Raw genomic sequence first — 20914 nt, forward strand, 5'->3', positions numbered from 1 at the left:
CTTAAGCCATTTTGCCACAACTTTGGAAGTATGCTTGGGGTCATTGTCCATTTGGAAGACCCATTTGAGACCAAGCTTTAACTTCCTGACTGATGTCTTGATATGTTGCTTCAATATATCCACATAGTTTTCCTCCCTCATGATGCCATCTATTTTGTGAAGTGCACCAGTCACTCCTGCAGCAAAGCCCCTGATTTGCACTTTTCGCACCCAAGTACATTAATCTCTAAGAGACAGAACGTGTCTCCTTCCAGAGCGGTATGATGGCTGCATGGTCCCATGGTGTTTATACTTGCATTCTATTGTTTTTACAGATGAACGTGGTACCTTCAGGCATTTGGTAATTGCTCCCAAAGATGAACCAGACATGTGGAGGTCTACAATTATTTTCTGAGATCTTGGCTGATTTCTTTTGATTTTCCCATGATGTCAAGCAAAGAGGCACATAGTTTGAAGGTAGGCCTTGAAATACATCCACACGTGCACCTCCAATTGACTCAAATGATGTCAATTAACCTATCAGATGCTTCTAAAGCCATGACATAATTTTCTGGAATTTTCCAAGCTGTTTAAAGGCACAGTCAACTGAGTGTCTGTAAACTTCTGACCCACTGGAATTGTGATACTGTCACGCCCTGATCATAGAGAGCCCTTGGTTCTGTATGGTATTGTAGGTCAGGGCGTGACTAGGGGGGTGTTCTAGTTTTTTCTATTTCTATGTTGGTGTGCTTGGTATGGTTCCCAATTAGAGGCAGCTGATTATTGTTGTCTCTAATTGGGGATCATATTTAAGTTTTCTATTGTACCCACCTGTGGTTGTGGGATATTGCTTTGGTTGGTGCTGATGTTGTGCTCTGACTGCACGTTTGTTATTCTTTGTTGTAAGTTTCACTATTAAAGAGAATGTGGAACTCTACGCTGCGCCCTGGTCCACTCATTTCAACAAACGTGACAGATACAGTGAATTCTAAGTGAAATAATCTGTCTGTAAACGAGTGTTGGAAAAATGACTTGTGTCATGCACAAAGTAGATGGCCTAACTGACTTGCCAAAACTATAGTTTGTTAACAAGAAATTTGTGGAGTGGTTGAAAAATGAGTTTTAATGACTCCAACCTAAGTGTATGTAAACTTCCGGCTTAAACTGTAACAGTCCACTCACTCCATTCCAGCCGTCCTCCCGTCAGCAGCCTCCTGTGACGGAAACCCACGCACCGCCAGACAAACACACCCTTACCTTTGAGTGCAGAGGGTACAGTCTTGGTGGTAGAGAAGGTATGCGTGTCCGAGAAGGGTCCCTCCCCTGCATCACTACATGCCTGGATCCTGAACCGGTAACTGGTGGACTCTGTCAGGCGCTGCACCTTGTAAGTATGACTGGGACCTCTGTAGATACACACAAACCTGGACAGAAAGACAAGGTTGAGAGGTAAGAAGAGAGAGAGAAACGAGAGAAGAAGAGAGAGAACGAGAGAGGAATAGAGTGAGAGAGAGAAAGGGAGAGGAGTCCAGTCTAATAACATGATGAGAGCAGGCTCTCATAAAGAGAGAACAATAAGGAGTCTAATAACATGATGAGAGCAGGCTCTCATAAAGAGAGAACAATAAGGAGTCTAATAACATGATGAGAGCAGGCTCTCATAAAGAGAGAACAATAAGGAGTCTAATAACATGATGAGAGCAGGCTCTCATAAAGAGAGAACAATAAGGAGTCTAATAACATGATGAGAGCAGGCTCTCATAAAGAGAGAACAATAAGGAGTCTAATAACATGATGAGAGCAGGCTCTCATAAAGAGAGAACAATAAGGAGTCTAATAACATGATGAGAGCAGGCTCTCATAAAGAGAGAACAATAAGGAGTCTAATAACATGATGAGAGCAGGCTCTCATAAAGAGAGAACAATAAGGAGTCTAATAACATGATGAGAGCAGGCTCTCATAAAGAGAGAACAATAAGGAGTCTAATAACATGATGAGAGCAGGCTCTCATAAAGAGAGAACAATAAGGAGTCTAATAACATGATGAGAGCAGGCTCTCATAAAGAGAGAACAATAAGGAGTCTAATAACATGATGAGAGCAGGCAGTGGAAAGAGGTAGCTGGGGAAGGAGGGAGGGAGAGCTTCCGCTAGGATAGAGAAGTGTCTGTAACTTCACCTGAAGCATTTATGGTAGGGGAGTACACACACACACACACTTATTTTAGGGTATATCAGCTGTTGTTATGTTCTCTTTATTGCATATATGCGTATGACCAGTCAACCCAGTAAACAGGACAAGTCCATCTCTGCACAACGAAATAATCTGTTTTTACTCTCAGGACATTTCCATAATCATCAGTGCTGGCAGACTGTGTGTGTGTGTGTGTGTGTGTGTGTGTGTGTGTGCGTGCGTGCGTGCGTGCGTGCGTGTGTGTGTGTGTGAGCGTGCATGTGTGTGAGCGTGCATGTGTGTGTGGGTACCTTGTTGACACTCCTATGTGTGTGTGTGTGTGTGTGTGTGTGTGTGTGTGTGTGTGTGTGTGTGTGTGTGTGTGTGTGTGCGCGTGTGTGTGTGTGTAAGTAAATGATGAGTTATGACCCAGGGTTGTTTTGACAAGGCATTTAACACACCACACACCAGGGCCAAGCAATTAACACACCACTTAGCCTGAAATAAACACACACTCACTCTGAGATCATTACATAGCAGGTACAACCCCATCAAAACGCATGTCTGTCCGTCTCTGTATGTATGTCTGTCTGTCTCTGTATGTATGTCTGTCCGTCTCTGTATGTATGTCTGTCCGTCTCTGTATGTATGTCTGTCCGTCTCTGTATGTATGTCTGTCCGTCTCTGTGTGTATGTCTGTCCGTCCGTCCGTCCGTCCGTCCGTACATACGTACGTATGTATGGAGGAAGGGTGGCTACAAGCTCCGAGCTTCAAATGGACAAAAATTAAATCAGCGAGAGACCGGTGTCGAAACATGAGGATAAGAAGAGAGAGGGGGAGGCAGAGGTGTAGTTATTTCACTGCATCTTACAGAGAGAGAAGGGGACAGGCAGACAGACAGACAGACAGACCGGTGTCAGGACACCACATGAGTTTGAAAAGGTCATTGTAGAAATGAAAACAATATTTGCTGTTTGGTCATTTGATATGTCTTTGTTTACTGCCAATAATACTGTCCTCCTCTCCTAAACCCCCCTCTCTCTCCCTCTGCCCCTTTTCTCCTCTCTCTCTCTCTCTCCCTCTGCCCCTTTTCTCCTCTCTCTCTCTCTCTCTCTCTCTCTCTCTCTCTCTCTCTCTCTCTCTCTCTCTCTCTCTCTCTCTCTCTCTCCCTCTGCCCCTTTTCTCCTCTCTCTCTCTCTCTCTCTCTCTCTCTCTCTCTCTCTCTCTCTCTCTCTCTCTCTCTCTCTCTCCCTCTCTCTCCCTCTGCCCCTTTTCTCCTCTCTCTCTCTCTCTCTCCCTCTGCCCCTTTTCTCCCCTCTCTCTCTCTCTCTCTCTCCCTCTGCCCCTTTTCTCCTCTCTCTCTCTCTCCCTCTGCCCCTTTTCTCCTCTCTCTCCCTCTGCCCCTTTTCTCTCTCTCTCTCTCTCTCTCTCTCTCTCTCTCTCTCTCTCTCTCTCTCTCCCTCCCTCTCTCTCTCTCTCTCTCTCTGGTTACCATAGCAATATGTCAATTACAGAGATTCCAGGTAATTCAGCCCTAATACTGTCTGGTTAGGAGCGGCAGGGGAGAAGAGGGACTAGGAAAATGTGAGGAGGGTAGAGGAGAGGGGGTCTCCAATACTGCCAGTTAAATCCATTTAGCTCTGATGATGCCCTTTCTACCCTGCAGAGACACATGCAGAGAGATAGAGAGGGAGGGAGAGAGAGAGAGGGAGGGAGAGAGAGAGGGAGGGTGGGATAGAGAGGTAGAGGGAGGGTGAGATAGAGAGGAAGTAGAGGGGTAGAGAGAGGGAGGGTGAGATAGAGAGGAGGTAGAGGGGGAGAGAGAGAGGGTGGGGGAGGGAGAAGAGGAGAGAGATAGAGGGTGGGGGATAGAGAGGGGGTAGAGATAGAGAGAGGGAGGGTGAGAGAGAGGGAGGGTGAGAGAGAGAGAGAGAGAGAGAGAGGGAGGGTGGGATAGAGAGAGGGAGGGTGAGATAGAGAGGAGGTAGAGAGGGAGTGAGATAGAGAGGGAGGGTGAGATAGAGAGGAGGTAGAGAGGGAGTGAGATAGAGAGAGGGAGGGTGAGAGAGAGGGAGGGTGAGATAGAGAGGAGGTAGAGGGGGAGAGAGATCGAGCGTGGGGGAGGGAGAGGAGGAGAGAGATAGAGGGTGGGGGAGGGAGAGGAGGAGAGAGATAGAGGGTGGGGGATAGAGAGGGGGTAGAGGGAGAGAGATAGAGGGTCGAGGATAGAGAGGGGGTAGAGGGGGATAGAGAGGAAGTAGAGGGTGGGGGAAGAGAGATAGAGAGAGGGGGGGGATAGAGAGGAAGTAGAGGGTGGGGGAGAGAGATAGAGAGAGGTAGATGGGGATAGAGAAAGGAGGGATAGAGAGGAGGTAGGGGGATAGAGAGAGAGGGGTATAGAGAGGAGGTAGAGGGGATATAGAGAGGGGGATAGAGAGGAGGTAGAGGGGGAGAGAGAGGAGGTAGGGGGATATAGAGAGAGTGGGGATAGAGGAGGTAGAGGGTGAGAGAGAGGAGGTAGGGGGGTATAGAGAGTGGGGATAGAGAGGAGGTAGATGGGGAGAGAGAGGGAGTAGAGAGGAGGCAGAGGGGATATAGAGAGGGGGGATAGAGAGGAGGTAGAGGGGGAGAGAGAGGAGGTAGGGGGATATAGAGAGAGTGGGGATGGAGAGGAGGTAGATGGGGATAGAGAAAGGAGGGATAGAGAGGAGGTAGGGGGATAGAGAGAGGGGGATAGAGAGGAGGTAGAGCGGAAATAGAGAGGGGGACAGAGAGGAGGTAGAGGGGGAGAGAGAGGAGGTAGGGGGATATAGAGAGAGGGAGGATAGAGAGGAGGTAGAGGGGGAGAGAGAGGGGGGGTAGAGAGGAGGTAGAGGGGGAGAGAGAGAGGGGGTAGAGAGGAGGTAGATGGGGATAGAGAGAGGGGAGATAGAGAGGAGGTAGGGGGATAGAGAGAGGGGGGGATAGAGAGGAGGTAGAGGGTTATAGAGAGGGGGATAGATAGGAGGTAGAGGGGATATAGAGAGAGGGGGGATAGAGAGGAGGTAGAGGGGGAGAGAGAGGGGGGTAGAGAGGAGGTAGATGGGGATAGAGAGAGGGGGATAGAGAGGAGGTAGGGGGATAGAGAGAGAGGGGGGATAGAGAGGAGGTAGGTGGGATAGAGAGGTGGTAGGGGGGATAGAGAGGAGGTAGAGGGGATATAGAGAGAGGGGGATAGAGAGGAGGTAGAGGGGATATAGAGAGAGGGGGATAGAGAGGAGGTAGGGGGATATAGAGAGAGGGGGGTAGAGAGGGAGGTAGAGGGGATATAGAGAGGGGGGATAGAGAGGAGGTAGAGGGGGAGAGAGAGGAGGTAGGGGGATAGAGAGGAGGTAGAGGGGATATAGAGAGAGAGGGGATAGAGAGGAGGTAGAGGGGATATAGAGAGAGGGGGATAGAGAGGAGGTAGGGGGATATAGAGAGGTGGGATAGAGAGGAGGTAGAGGGGATATAGAGAGAGGGGGAGATAGAGAGGAGGTAGAGGGGATATAGAGAGAGGGGGATAGAGAGGAGGTAGAGGGGATATAGAGAGAGGGGGATAGAGAGGAGGTAGGGGGATATAGAAAGAGGGGGATAGAGAGGAGGTAGAGGGGATATAGAGAGAGGGGGATAGAGAGGAGGTAGAGGGGATATAGAGAGAGGGGGGATAGAGAGGAGGTAGGGGGATATAGAGAGAGGGGGGGATAGAGAGGAGGTAGAGGGGATATAGAGAGAGGGGGGATAGAGAGGAGGTAGAGGGGATATAGAGAGAGGGGGATAGAGAGGAGGTAGAAGGGGAGACTGCTAAATGCAGCTAAACTCCTCATAATTAAATGTTCTTAACAGAAGCAATGAGTCAATATTCATCAGTCTGACATGTGTCAGGAACCACACTGATCCATTAAATGCATTACAGACTTGTTTAAGGGCACTTGCTAGGCTCCTGGTCAGAAGTAGTGCACTATACAGGGAATAGGGTGCCATTTGGGATGCAGCCTAGCCTGCATTTATTTTCCTACTCCGGCTTGGTGAATACAAGCAAACGCCACATTCGAGTGATGCGATAACACCCGCGACAAAAACCTGTGTAGCCGATAGCTATACACGGACACCAGGACCTTGACAAACCTAGCTGAGTGAGTGATGACAATGACAACACACCAGTCTGATGTGTTCAACAAGATCACTTTGGGATGTTTTACCTTGCCTCGCTGGCTTGCTAGGTAATCAATCCTCCAGAGATATCTGCGATGTGGTAGACGATAACAGTCTGACTACGTGTTTGCTGACTTGCATGAGCTGCGTCTGAAGTCGGACGTGATCGTATTTACTTCTGTGTAAACAAACCAATGTTTTGATTAAGATCTGCGACTTTGGATGGTGACCGGAAACGGCTCTATAAGGACAGGAGTTTTTCCTGACCACAAGACAATGTCAGCTTGTAACTAGAACCCCGAGTTTTTCCTGACCACAAGACAATGTCAGCTTGTAACTAGAACCCCGAGTTTTTCCTGACCACAAGACAATGTCAGCTTGTAACTAGAACCCCGAGTTTTTCCTGACCACAAGACAATGTCAGCTTGTAACTAGAACCCCGAGTTTTTCCTGACCACAAGACAATGTCAGCTTGTAACTAGAACCCCGAGTTTTTCCTGACCACAAGACAAGGTCAGCTTGTAACTAGAACCCCGAGTTTTTCCTGACCACAAGACAAGGTCATCTTGTAACTAGAACCCTGAGGTATTCCTGGGCACAAGACAAGGTGTTAACTAACCTCCAGACGAGCTTCAATGCCATACAACTCTCCTTCCATGGCCTCCAATTGCTCTTAAATGCAGGGGAAACTTAATGCATGCTATTCAACCGATCGCTGCCCGCACCTGCTCGCCTGTCCAGCATCACTACTCTGGACGGCTCTGACTTAGACTACGTGGACAACTACAAATACCTAGGTGTCTGGTTAGACTGTAAACTCGACTTTCAGACCCACATTAAGCATCTCCAATCCAAAGTTACATCTAGAATTGGCTTCCTATTTCGCAACAAAGCATCCTTCACTCATGCTGCCAAACATACCCTCGTAAAACTGACCATCCTACCGATCCTCGACTTCGGTAATGTCATCTATAAAATAGCCTCCAACACTCTACTCAACAAACTGGACGCAGTCTATCACAGTGCCATACATTTTGTCACCAAAGCCCCATATACTACCCACCATTTGCGACCTGTATGGTCTCGTTGGTTGGCCCTCGTTTCATACTTGTCGCCAAACCCACTGGCTACAGGTTATCTACAAGTCTCTGCTAGGTAAAGCCCCGCCTTATCTCAGCTCACTGGTCACCATAGCAGCACCCACTCGTAGCATGCGCTCCAGCAGGTATATCTCTCTAGTCACCCCCAAAGCCAATTCCTCCTTTGGTCGTCTTTCCTTCCAGTTCTCTGCTGCCAATGACTGGAACGAACTACAAACATTTCTGAATCTGGAGACTCATATCAATTCAATTCAAGGGGCTTTATTGGCATGGGAAACGTGTTAACATTGCCAAAACAAGTGAGGTAGATAATATACAAAAATGAAATAAACAATAAAAATGAACAGTAAACATTACACACACAGAAGTTTCAAAACAATAAATGTCATATTATATATGTATATATATACACAGTGTTGTAACAATGTACAAATGGTTAAAGTACATATCTCCCTCACTAGCTTAAAGCACCAGCTGTCAGAGCAGCTCACAGATCACTGCACATAGCCCATCTGTAAACAGCCCATCTATCTACCAACCTCATCCCCATCCAGTATGTATTTATTTATCTTGCTCCTTTGCACCCCAGTATCTCTACTTACACATTCAGCTTCTGCACATCTACCAGTCCAGTGTTTAATTGATATATTGTCATTACTTCGCCACCATATCTTACCTCATTTGCACTCACTGTATATAAACTTGTTGTTTTCTTTTGTTCTACTGTATTATTGACTGTATGTTTGTTTATTCCATGTGTAACTCTGTGTTGTTTGTGTCACACTGCTTTGCTTTATCTTGACCAGGTCGCAGTTGCAAATGAGAACCTGTTCTCAACTACCCTACCTGGTTAAATAAAGGTTAAATAAAAAATAATAAGGTCAGCTTGTAACTAGAACCCTGAGTTTTTCCTGGGCAGGTCACTTGGCCAGCAACACTTCAGGGCCCAATAGGGGTACAGTATGTACTTCAATGAGAGCTGTCTGGTGGGGGGTGACCGTATGGGTATGAAGGAGGAGATGGGGAGGGGTATATACTCACCAAGCTGAGAAAGCAGTTCAGCTCTGCTAGAATAGAAGGGTATGTATTTTATTTGATCTTTTTATTTAACTAGGCAAGTCAGTTAAGAACAAATTCTTAATTTCAATGACAGCCTAGGAACAGTGGGTTAACTGCCTGCTCAGGGGCAGAACGACAGATTTGTACCTTGTCAGCTCTGGGGTTTGAACTTGCAACCTTCCGGTTACTAGTCCAACGCTCGAACCACTAAGCTACCCTGCCACACCGTATGTTGGCATTGTGGGGGTCATAGTGGACAGTCGGTTAATTACCGCACCGTCAGTTAGTCCACAACCCTCTGGCCTAGGCTAGGGATGCCAGGATGTCAACCACACCAGTCATCCATGTCGTAATGTGGCTGTGGCTAGGGATGCCAGGATGCCAACCACACCAGTCATCCATGTCGTAATGTGGCTGTGGCTAGGGATGCCAGGATGCCAACCACACCAGTCATCTATGTCGTAATGTGGCTGTGACTAGGGGTGCCAGGATGCCAACCACACCAGTCATCCATGTCGTAATGTGGCTGTGGCTAGGGATGCCAACCACACCAGTCATCCATGTCGTAATGTGGCTGTGGCTAGGGATGCCAGGATGCCAACCACACCAGTCATCCATGTCGTAATGTAGCTGTGGCTAGGGATGACAGAATGCCAACCACACCAGTCATCCATGTCGTAATGTGGCTGTGGCTAGGGATGCCAACCACACCAGTCATCCATGTCGTAATGTAGCTGTGGCTAGGGATGCCAGGATGCCAACCACACCAGTCATCCATGTCGTAATGTGGCTGTGACTAGGGATGCCAGGATGCCAACCACACCAGTCATCCATGTCGTAATGTGGCTGTGGCTAGGGATGCCAACCACACCAGTCATCCATGTCGTAATGTAGCTGTGGCTAGGGATGCCAACCACACCAGTCATCCATGTCGTAATGTGGCTGTGACTAGGGATGCCAGGATGCCAACCACACCAGTCATCCATGTCGTAATGTAGCTGTGGCTAGGGATGCCAACCACACCAGTCATCCATGTCGTAATGTAGCTGTGGCTAGGGATGCCAAGATGCCAACCACACCAGTCATCCATGTCGTAATGTGGCTGTGACCAGGGGTGCCAACCACACCAGTCATCCATGTCGTAATGTAGCTGTGGCTAGGGATGCCAGAATGCCAACCACACCAGTCATCCATGTCGTAATGTAGCTGTGGCTAGGGATGCCAAGATGTCAACCACACCAGTCATCCATGTCGTAATGTAGCTGTGGCTAGGGATGCCAGAATGCCAACCACACCAGTCATCCATGTCGTAATGTGGCTGTGACCAGGGGTGCCAACCACACCAGTCATCCATGTCGTAATGTAGCTGTGGCTAGGGATGCCAGAATGCCAACCACACCAGTCATCCATGTCGTAATGTGGCTGTGGCTAGGGATGCCAAGCCTACCCATTACCCAAGGCACTGCTAGGCAGACAGACAGTCTCTCTAATTCTCTCACTTATCCTTTATTATCTCCCTTCTCTTCCCTTCCCTTCACCCTCCCTCCACTTTCCCTCCTTCCCTCGCTCCCTCCTCCTACCTCTACTTCCCTACCTCTCTATTTATTTCCCCCCTTCTTCAGTCTGTTCTCTAATGGACAGCCTGGTTGACCAGTTCATGGTTCTAATTAGTTCTGTAGTCTAGATGTTCTCATCGTGAGTTCTCCCTAGATCTACTGGTTACTGTCATTTCCTCTACCTATCTCCCCACACACACACGCATGCACACACGCACTAATCACTCACACAATGTGTTTGAAGTATTTTCCTTCAGTAGAACTGTGATATGTAATATGGTTATTTACCAGATGCTTTTATCTAGAACGTACATAACATTGAGCCATTGGAACCATTGGAGTGTAGTAGCTGTGTGTGTGTGTGTGTGTGTGTGTGTGTGTGTGTGTGTGTGTGTGTGTGTGTGTGTGTGTGTGTGTGTGTGTGTGTGTGTGTGTGTGTGTGTGTGTGTGTGTGTGTGTGTGTGTGTGTGTGTGTACTCTATACTCTACCTGTGGTTCTTATCTTCCATCTGTAGTGTGTAGAACATGTCATTGGAGAGCAGGGCGCGGGTGTGTGTGTGTGCAGCGTTCTCCCCCCACTTCAGTTTCAGGCTCTGGGGGCCGGCAGCCGAACATTCCAAAGGAGGAGGAGCCGGAGGGAGGGGGCGTGTCCTAGCCACCAGGGGTGGGCTCAACGGGCCACAGCCAATCACATTCACCGCTTGGATCTGCACACTGAGAGAGAAAGAGAGGGAGGGGTTAGGATAAATTGAGTGCGTGAAAGTTACTTTGTCCATAACCAGTTTGGGTGTGTGTGTGTGTGTGTGTGTTTGTATTAGTATTTATTAGGGATCCCCATTAGTTCCTGCAGCAGCTACTCTTCCTGGGGTCCAAACACATTAAGGCACTTCCATCACACATAAGAGAAGATCAATCAGTCCATCATATAACATTATTACACCACTACACATCTACAATACAAACTGTACGGTCTGTGTCTGAGTACTAATGTTGGTTAATAGCAGAAGAGAGGCAGCATTAGAGGTGCTGGGTGTTTTCCTCTGTCCATTGCGTCATGACTGACCCCTAACCTCACCTAGCCGGCATCCATCTAACCCAGTCTCTCATAACTGATATTTTCCGTTCCCCAAAACAAGTCACTTGCAAAAATCTGCAAACTTTCAATAAATTCCCTGGTTCTCCTGAAATCCCGGTTGGAGGATTCCTGGAATCAGGGGGGAATAAGAAAGAAATGCGGAATGCTCCAACAGGATTTCTGGAAAACCAGGGAATTTGGCAACCCTAGTCTTGCCTTTCAACATCATCCCTATGGAGTAACTAGGAATAGAGAGGAATAAAAAGAGGAATAGCAATCATATCAACCTGAATCATCTAGAGTCATCTCATCCAGCATATTACAGTTATAACGCTGTATTAGATCTGTTCTCAGACCTGTTCAGACAGTTCCTTAACCTCTATGGCCCTCTATGGCCAGTCCTGAATGACACGTCAGGAATATATTATGTCTGGTAAGATGAGGACTTACTGTGTTGTTGTTCCATCTATTTTCTGTTGTTTACTAGAGTCCCTCCATTGTCCTGTTGTCTTTTCCAGGAACCCTCCTCGCTCTCTCTCTCTGGACAATCTCACTTCCTTTCCCTCACTCTCTCCCCCCCCCTCTCTCTGGACGATCTTGCTTCCTTTCCCTCACTCTCTCTCTCTGAACGATCTTGCTTCCTTTCCCTCACTCTCTCTCTCTGAACGATCTTGCTTCCTTTCCCTCACTCTCTCCCCCTCTCTGTCTGGACGATCTTGCTTCCTTTCCCTCACTCTCTCCCCCTCTCTCTCTCTGGACAATATTGCTTCCTTTCCCTCACTCTCCCCCCTCTCTCTCTGGACAATATTGCTTCCTTTCCCTCACTCTCTCCCCCTCTCTCTCTCTGGACAATATTGCTTCCTTTCCCTCACTCTCTCCCCCCTCTCTCTGGACAATATTGCTTCCTTTCCTTCACTCTCTCCCCCTCTCTCTCTCTGGACAATATTGCTTCCTTTCCCTCACTCTCTCCCCCTCTCTCTCTCTGGACAATATTGCTTCCTTTCCCTCACTCTCTCCCCTCTCTCTCTCTCTCTCTGGACAATATTGCTTCCTTTCCCTCACTCTCTCCCCCTCTCTCTCTCTGGACAATATTGCTTCCTTTCCCTCACTCTCTCCCCCTCTCTGGACAATATTGCTTCCTTTCCCGCACTCTCTCTGGACAATATTGCTTCCTTTCCCTCACTCTCTCCCCCACTCTCTGGACAATATTGCTTCCTTTCCCTCACTCTCTCCCCCTCTCTCTCTGTCTGGACAATATTGCTTCCTTCCTCTCTCTGTCTGGACAATCTTCTCTCTCTCTCTCATTACCTTAATTATTTTACTGTCTGACATTTACCAACAGTAGCCTTTTCCTGATGACACACACACACACACACACACACACACACACACACACACACACACACACACACACACACACACACACACACACACACACACACACACACACACACACACACACACACACACACACACACACACACACACACACACACACACACACACACACACACACACACACACCCAGTGGTTGACACCTTCTCCTAGTTCCTCATTGATCATAAAGGAGTATTTTAGATGCAGACACCAGTTGACAGTTCCAGTCAAACAAACCTACAGAAGCACATTCTCCACAGACAGACAGGCATAGAGAGAAGCTCACAGACACACACACTTAACATAGACTAAAGTTACATCTAACTACTGAACTTAACATGGACTAAACTTACATATAACTACTGAACTTAACATGGACTAAACTTACATCTAACTACTGAACTTAACATGGACTAAACTTACATCTAACTACTGAACTTAACATGGACTAAACTTACATCTAACTACTGAACTTAACATGGACTAAACTTACATCTAACTACTGAACTTAACATGGACTAAACTTACATCTAACTACTGAACTTAACATGGACTAAACTTACATCTAACTACTGAACTTAACATGGACTAAACTTACATCTAACTACTGAACTTAACATGGACTAAACTTACATCTAACTACTGAACTTAACATTGACTAAACTTACATTTAACTACAGTAGCCTTTTCCTGATGACACACACACACACACACACACACACACACACACACACACACACACACACACACACACACACACACACACACACACACACACACACACACACACACACACACACACACACACACACACACACACACACACACACACACACACACACACACACACACACAGGTTGTAGTTACTCCACCACACCAAACAGAAAGTGTAGAAGATGACGAGAGAGAAGAGGACAGGGGAGAAAATGAAAGAGAGAGAGAGACATAAGAGGGCAGAATGAAGGAAGAGAGGGAGGGAGGGTTAGATGGTGAAGATGAGAATAGTTTTGAGTATCAGATAATTAAATCTATCCTTCCTCTGGTCCGCTTTGTTTTATCCTTGTTAAATTGAAAACACTAAGACGGTCTGAGACACTAAGATGAACAAACACTTTCCTATCAAAAAAGAGAATGAGTTTTTCCACTGGTCGCCCTATGGAGAGGTCGACCGATTAATCGGAATGGCTGATTAATTGTCATGTTTTGTCTTATATCATCTTGTCATTTTGCTTTTCCTTTTGTTCGTTTCCCCCTGCTGGTCTTATTAGGTTCGTTCCCTTTTTCTATCCCTCTCTCTCCCCCTCCCTCTCTCTCCTCTCTCTATCGTTCCGTTCCTGCTCCCAGCTGTTCCTATTCCCCTAATCATCATTTAGTCTTCCCACACCTGTTCCCGATCCTTTCCCCTGATTAGAGTCCCTATTTATTCCTTTGTGTTCCGTTCCTGTCCCGTCGGTTCCTTGTATTGTATTCACCATGCTGTGATTGCGTTTCGCCCTGTCCTGTCGTGTTTTTGCCGTGATTGTGTATCACCCTGTCCTGTCGTGTTTTGTGCCTTCATCAGATGCTGCGTGTGAGCAGGTGTCTCAGTCGACTACGGCCTGCGCCTACCCGAAGCGACCTGCAGTCTGTGGCCGCTTCTCCAGTTGTTTCCCCTCTACAAGTCTAGAGGATTTCTGTTATTCCGTTTTGGACTTTAATAAACTCTGTTTCTGTTAAGTCGCTTTTGGGTCCTCTTTCACCTGCATGACAGAAGGAACCGACCAAGGAATGGACCCAGCGACTACAGACGCTCGTTACACTGCCGTCGAGATCCAAGGAGCCATGCTCGGCAGACACGAGCAGGAATTGTCCGCTGCTCGCCATGCCGTGGAGAACCTGGCCGCTCAGGTTTCCGACCTCTCTGGACAGTTCCAGAGTCTACGTCTCGTGCCACCCGTTACTTCCTGGCCTGCCGAGCCTCCAGAACCTAGGGTTAATAACCCACCTTGCTACTCCGGGCAGCCCACTGAATGCCGCTCCTTTCTCACGCAGTGTGAGATTGTGTTCTCTCTCCAACCCCACACATACTCTAGAGAGAGAGCTCGGGTTGCTTACGTCATTTCACTCCTTACTGGCCGGGCTCGAGAATGGGGCACAGCTATCTGGGAGGCAAGGGCTGATTGCTCTAACAAATTCCAGAACTTTAAAGAGGAGATGATTCGGGTTTTTGACCGTTCAGTTTTTGGTGGGGAGGCTTCTAGGGCCCTGGCTTCCTTATGCCAAGGTGAACGGTCCATAACGGATTATTCCATTGAGTTTCGCACTCTTGCTGCCTCTAGTGAGTGGAACGAGCCGGCGCTGCTCGCTCGTTTTCTGGAGGGACTCCACGCAGTGGTTAAGGATGAGATTCTCTCCCGGGAGGTTCCTTCAGATGTGGACTCTTTGATTGCTCTCGCCATCCGCATAGAACGACGGGTAGATCTTCGTCACCGGGCTCGTGGAAGAGAGCTCGCATCAACGGTGTTTCCCTGCTCCGCATCGCAACCATCTCCCTCCTCTGGCTTTGAGACTGAGCCCATGCAGCTGGGAGGGATTCGCATCTCGAATGAGGAGAGGGAACGGAGGATCACCAACCGCCTGTGCCTCTATTGCGGAGTTGCTGGACATTTTGTTAATTCATGTCCAGTAAGAGGCCAGAGCCCATCAGTAAGCGGAGGGCTACTGGTGAGCGCTACTACTCAGGTCCCTTCATCTAGATCTTGTACTACTATGTCGGTCCATCTACGCTGGACCGGTTCGGGTGCTACATGCAGTGCTTTGATTGACTCTGGGGCTGAGGGTTGTTTCATGGACGAAGCATGGGTTCGGAAACATAACATTCCTTTCAGACCGTTAGACAGGCCTACGCCCATGTTTGCCTTAGATGGTAGTCATCTTCCCAGTATCAAATTTGAGACACTACCTTTAACTCTCACAGTATCTGGTAACCACAGTGAGACTATTTCTTTTTTGATTTTCCGTTCACCGTTTACACCTGTTGTTTTGGGTCATCCCTGGCTAGTATGTCATAATCCTTCTATTAATTGGTCTAGTAATTCTATCCTATCCTGGAACGTTTCTTGTCATGTGAAGTGTTTAATGTCTGCCATCCCTCCCGTTTCTTCTGTCCCTACTTCTCAGGAGGAACCTGGCGATTTGACAGGAGTGCCGGAGGAATATCATGATCTGCGCACGGTCTTCAGTCGGTCCCGAGCCAACTCCCTTCCTCCTCACCGGTCGTATGATTGTAGTATTGATCTCCTTCCGGGGACCACTCCTCCTCGAGGCAGACTATACTCTCTGTCGGCTCCCGAACGTAAGGCTCTCGAGGATTATTTATCTGTGTCTCTTGACGCCGGTACCATAGTGCCTTCTTCTTCTCCGGCCGGGGCGGGGTTCTTTTTTGTTAAAAAGAAGGACGGTACTCTGCGCCCCTGCGTGGATTATCGAGGGCTGAATGACATAACGGTTAAGAATCGTTATCCGCTTCCCCTTATGTCATCAGCCTTCGAGATTCTGCAGGGAGCCAGGTGCTTTACTAAGTTGGACCTTCGTAACGCTTACCATCTCGTGCGCATCAGAGAGGGGGACGAGTGGAAAACGGCGTTTAACACTCCGTTAGGGCATTTTGAGTACCGGGTTCTGCCGTTCGGTCTCGCCAATGCGCCAGCTGTTTTTCAGGCATTAGTTAATGATGTTCTGAGAGACATGCTGAACATTTTTGTTTTTGTCTATCTTGACGATATCCTGATTTTTTCTCCGTCACTCGAGATTCATGTTCAGCACGTTCGACGTGTTCTACAGCGCCTTTTAGAGAATTGTCTCTACGTAAAGGCTGAGAAGTGCTCTTTTCATGTCTCCTCCGTTACTTTTCTCGGTTCCGTTATTTCCGCTGAAGGCATTCAGATGGATTCCGCTAAGGTCCAAGCTGTCAGTGATTGGCCCGTTCCAAGGTCACGTGTCGAGTTGCAGCGCTTTTTAGGTTTCGCTAATTTCTATCGGCGTTTCATTCGTAATTTCGGTCAAGTTGCTGCCCCTCTCACAGCTCTTACTTCTGTCAAGACGTGTTTTAAGTGGTCCGGTTCCGCCCAGGGAGCTTTTGATCTTCTAAAAGAACGTTTACGTCCGCTCCTATCCTCGTTACTCCTGACGTCACTAGACAATTCATTGTCGAGGTTGACGCTTCAGAGGTAGGCGTGGGAGCCATTCTATCCCAGCGCTTCCAGTCTGACGATAAGGTTCATCCTTGCGCTTATTTTTCTCATCGCCTGTCGCCATCTGAGCGCAACTATGATGTGGGTAACCGTGAACTGCTCGCCATCCGCTTAGCCCTAGGCGAATGGCGACAGTGGTTGGAGGGGGCGACCGTTCCTTTTGTCGTTTGGACAGACCATAAGAACCTTGAGTACATCCGTTCTGCCAAACGACTTAATGCCCGTCAAGCTCGTTGGGCGTTGTTTTTCGCTCGTTTCGAGTTTGTGATTTCTTACCGTCCGGGTAGCAAGAACACCAAGCCTGATGCCTTATCCCGTCTGTTTAGTTCTTCTGTGGCTTCTACTGATCTCGAGGGATTCTTCCTTATGGGCGTGTTGTCGGGTTGACAGTCTGGGGAATTGAAAGACAGGTTAAGCAAGCACTCACGCACACTGCGTCGCCGCGCGCTTGTCCTAGTAACCTCCTTTTCGTTCCTGTTTCCACTCGTCTGGCTGTTCTTCAGTGGGCTCACTCTGCCAAGTTAGCTGGTCATCCCGGTGTTCGAGGCACTCTTGCGTCTATTCGCCAGCGCTTTTGGTGGCCGACTCAGGAGCGTGACACGCGCCGTTTCGTGGCTGCGTGTTCAGACTGCGCGCAGAAGAAGTCTGGTAATTTTTTTTCTGCTTCTGCTCCTGGTCTTGCTGGGTCTCAGTCTGTTCCCTGCCATCGCATCTCTCCTGTTCTTGTCCCTGCCCTTGCTGTGTCTCAGTCTGTCCCTAGTTCTCATTTTTTTTTTAGAGTAGTACCCTAGTTTCCCTTTTTATCGTTTTTCGTTACGGTCCTGAGGAGAGGAGTTGGGTTCTTTCTCGGGACGTGCTGGACCGTTTGATCTATGATTTCCTCCGTTGCCGCCAGTGTTCCTCCTCGAGAGCGCCAGGAGGCGCTCGGTGAGTGGGGGGGGGTACTGTCATGTTTTGTCTTATATCATCTTGTCATTTTGCTTTTCCTTTTGTTCGTTTCCCCCTGCTGGTCTTATTAGGTTCGTTCCCTTTTTCTATCCCTCTCTCTCCCCCTCCCTCTCTCTCCTCTCTCTATCGTTCCGTTCCTGCTCCCAGCTGTTCCTATTCCCCTAATCATCATTTAGTCTTCCCACACCTGTTCCCGATCCTTTCCCCTGATTAGAGTCCCTATTTATTCCTTTGTGTTCCGTTCCTGTCCCGTCGGTTCCTTGTATTGTATTCACCATGCTGTGATTGCGTTTCGCCCTGTCCTGTCGTGTTTTTGCCGTGATTGTGTATCACCCTGTCCTGTCGTGTTTTGTGCCTTCATCAGATGCTGCGTGTGAGCAGGTGTCTCAGTCGACTACGGCCTGCGCCTACCCGAAGCGACCTGCAGTCTGTGGCCGCTTCTCCAGTTGTTTCCCCCTCTACAAGTCTAGAGGATTTCTGTTATTCCGTTTTGGACTTTAATAAACTCTGTTTCTGTTAAGTCGCTTTTGGGTCCTCTTTCACCTGCATGACATTAATTAGGGCCGATTTCAAGTTTTCATAACAATCGGTAATCGGTATTTTTGAGCGCCGATTTGACGTTTTAATTTTAATTTTTACACCTTAATTTAATCTTTATTTAACTTGGCAAGTCAGTTAAGAACACATTCTTATTTTCAATGACGGCCTAGGAACGGTGGGTTAACTGCCTTGTTCAGGGGCAGAAAGACAGATTTTCACCTTGTCAGCTCGGGGAGATCCAATCTTGCAACCTTACAGTTAACTAGTCCAACGCAATAACGACCTGCCTCTCTCTCGTTGCACTCCACAAGGAGACTGACTGTTACGCAAATGCAGTAAGCCAAGGTACGTTGCTAGTTAGCATTAAACTAATCTTATAAAAAACAATCAATCATAATCACTAGTTAACTACACATGGTTAGCCTCCCGGGTGGCGCAGTGGTTAAGGGCGCTGTGCCACCAGAGACTCTGGGCTCGCGCCCAGGCTCCGTCGTAACCGGCCGCGACCGCGAGGTCCGTGGGGCGACGCACAATTCAATTGGCGTAGAGTCGTCCGGGTTAGGGAGGGGTTGGCCGGTAGGGATGTCCTTGTCTCATCGCGCACCAGCGACTCCTGTGGCGGGCCGGGTGCAGTGCGCGCTAACCAAGGTTGCCAGGTGTACGGTGTTTCCTCCGACACATTGGTGCGGCTGGCTTCCGGGATGGATGCGTGCTGTGTTAAGAAGCAGTGCAGCTTGGTTGGGTTGTGTATCGGAGGACGCATGACTTTCAACCTTCGTCTCTCCCGAGCCCATATGGGAGTTGTAGCGATGAGACAAGATAGTAGCTACTAACAATTGGATACCACGAAAAGGGGGGTAAAAAATGACTGTGTTAATCTGATTGACAAGTATCTAAGTATCTGACTGAGCGGCGGTAGGCAGAAGCAGGCATTCATTCAAACAGCACTTTTGTGCGTTTTTCCAGCAGCTCTTCGTTGTGCGTCAAGCATTGCCCTGTTTATGACTTCAAGCCTATCAACTCCCGAGATGAGGCTGGTGTGACCGAAGTGAAATGGCTGGCTAGTTAGCGCGCACTAATAGTGTTTCAAACGTCACTCGCCTCTGAGCCTGGGTGTGGTTGTTTCCCTTGCTCTGCATGGGTAATGCTGCTTCGATGTGGTGGCTGTTGTCGTTGTGTTGCTGGGCCCAGAGAGATGGACGGAAGCTATACTGTTACACTGGCAATACTAAAGTGCCTATAAGAACATCCAATAGTCAAAGGTTAATGAAATACAAATGGTATAGAGGGAAATAGTCCTATAATTCCTATAATAACTACAACCTAAAACTTCTTACATGAAAATGTTAAAAGTTAAAAGGAACCACCAGTTTTGATATGTTCTCATGTTCTGAGCAAGGAACTGAAACGTTCGCTTCCTGACATGGAACATATTGTGGCTTTTTTGGTCCTCCAATAATCGGTATCGGCGTTGAAAAATCATAATCGGTCGACCTCTAGTCTTGATATGAATTAGTATCCAGGGGAAATGGACTGTAACCAATCAGAAGGAGTGATTGATGGATACACATGCAAATGCACTCAAATACATAAGAGGGACAGTATTACCCAGTCAGTAGTGTTATTCTAACTAAACTAGGTAAGAAAAACAGTGACAATAACAGCCACACACACACACAGATCTACAAACATTTGCTAACATGAATAGCCGCACACACCCATAGAAGCACACTTTACTCATTGTCTCACAGAATCACAAAAGCTTAGTGTGAACAACAACCAATCACACAACTCCCTTTCTTAATTCCTAGAAACACACGGTATGATTACTGCTATTAGTGCTGCTAAGTGGACCAACATCATCTCAGACGCAATCTCGATTACAACCCTGAATATTCTGCTGGGACTGGAAATAGTGTGTGTGTGTGTGTGTGTGTGTGTGTGTGTGTGTGTGTGTGTGTGTGTGTGTGTGTGTGTGTGTGTGTGTGTGTGTGTGTGTGTGTGTGTGTGTGTGTGTGTGTGTGTGTGTGTGTGTGTGTGTGTGTGTGTGTACCTGTACTGTCTGTCTGGCTGAAGGTCTGTGATCAGGTGACTGGTTCCTGTATCCACGGTAATGAGTTGATCGTCCAGACTGATGATGTAAGACGTTATATCCGCCCCATTACAGTTAGGCTCCTCCCACTTCAGGAAGAGGCAGGTGGAGGGGGACTGATCTGATTGGAGCTGGTCAAGCAGGAAGAAAGAAGAGACTGCGTCGGGATTAGTCGCTGGAGTCTGGAAGGTCATCTGTTCACTGTAAGGCCCCGCCCCCGCTTGGTTCACCGCCTGGCGAAGTGGAGAGAGAGAAAGAGAGACAGAGCGAGTGAACAACAGAGAGAGTGAGAGACAGAGAGAGTGAGAGACAGAGAGAGTGAGAGACAGAGAGACCAAGAGAGAGATTTGAGTATTAAATCATCTTTATTGGGTCTGGGAGCCCACAACACACTCATCTAAAACCATGGTTACACATCAATTAAAAGCACAACACCAAATCCTCCTCCACAGTAACTAAACATAACAGCCCTTGAATACCCCATATACTCATAAACAGTTCAATATTATTAACCAGCTTGTAATAGGTAAACTCAACCCTCAGTCTCACTGTCAACATTCCCTCCAGCATTCCCACCAAATCCACAGACCCCTGTCCTCGAATACTGTTC

At 47.9% G+C, this 20914-nt stretch overlaps 1 protein-coding gene across 1 annotated transcript in view; it reads right to left on the reverse strand.

Moving 5' to 3' along the window:
• LOC124008046 (fibronectin type III domain-containing protein 3B-like) overlaps window positions 1–20914 on the reverse strand; it is a 188447-nt gene that overhangs the window by 7394 nt on the left and 160139 nt on the right. Inside the window, 3 exon segments of the mRNA XM_046318952.1 lie at window positions 1237–1403; window positions 10530–10754; window positions 20266–20537. Of these exon segments, the coding sequence (XP_046174908.1) occupies window positions 1237–1403; window positions 10530–10754; window positions 20266–20537 (664 nt within the window).

The sequence above is a fragment of the Oncorhynchus gorbuscha genome, linkage group LG21, assembly GCF_021184085.1.
Source record: "Oncorhynchus gorbuscha isolate QuinsamMale2020 ecotype Even-year linkage group LG21, OgorEven_v1.0, whole genome shotgun sequence".
NCBI classification, from domain to species: domain Eukaryota; kingdom Metazoa; phylum Chordata; class Actinopteri; order Salmoniformes; family Salmonidae; genus Oncorhynchus; species Oncorhynchus gorbuscha.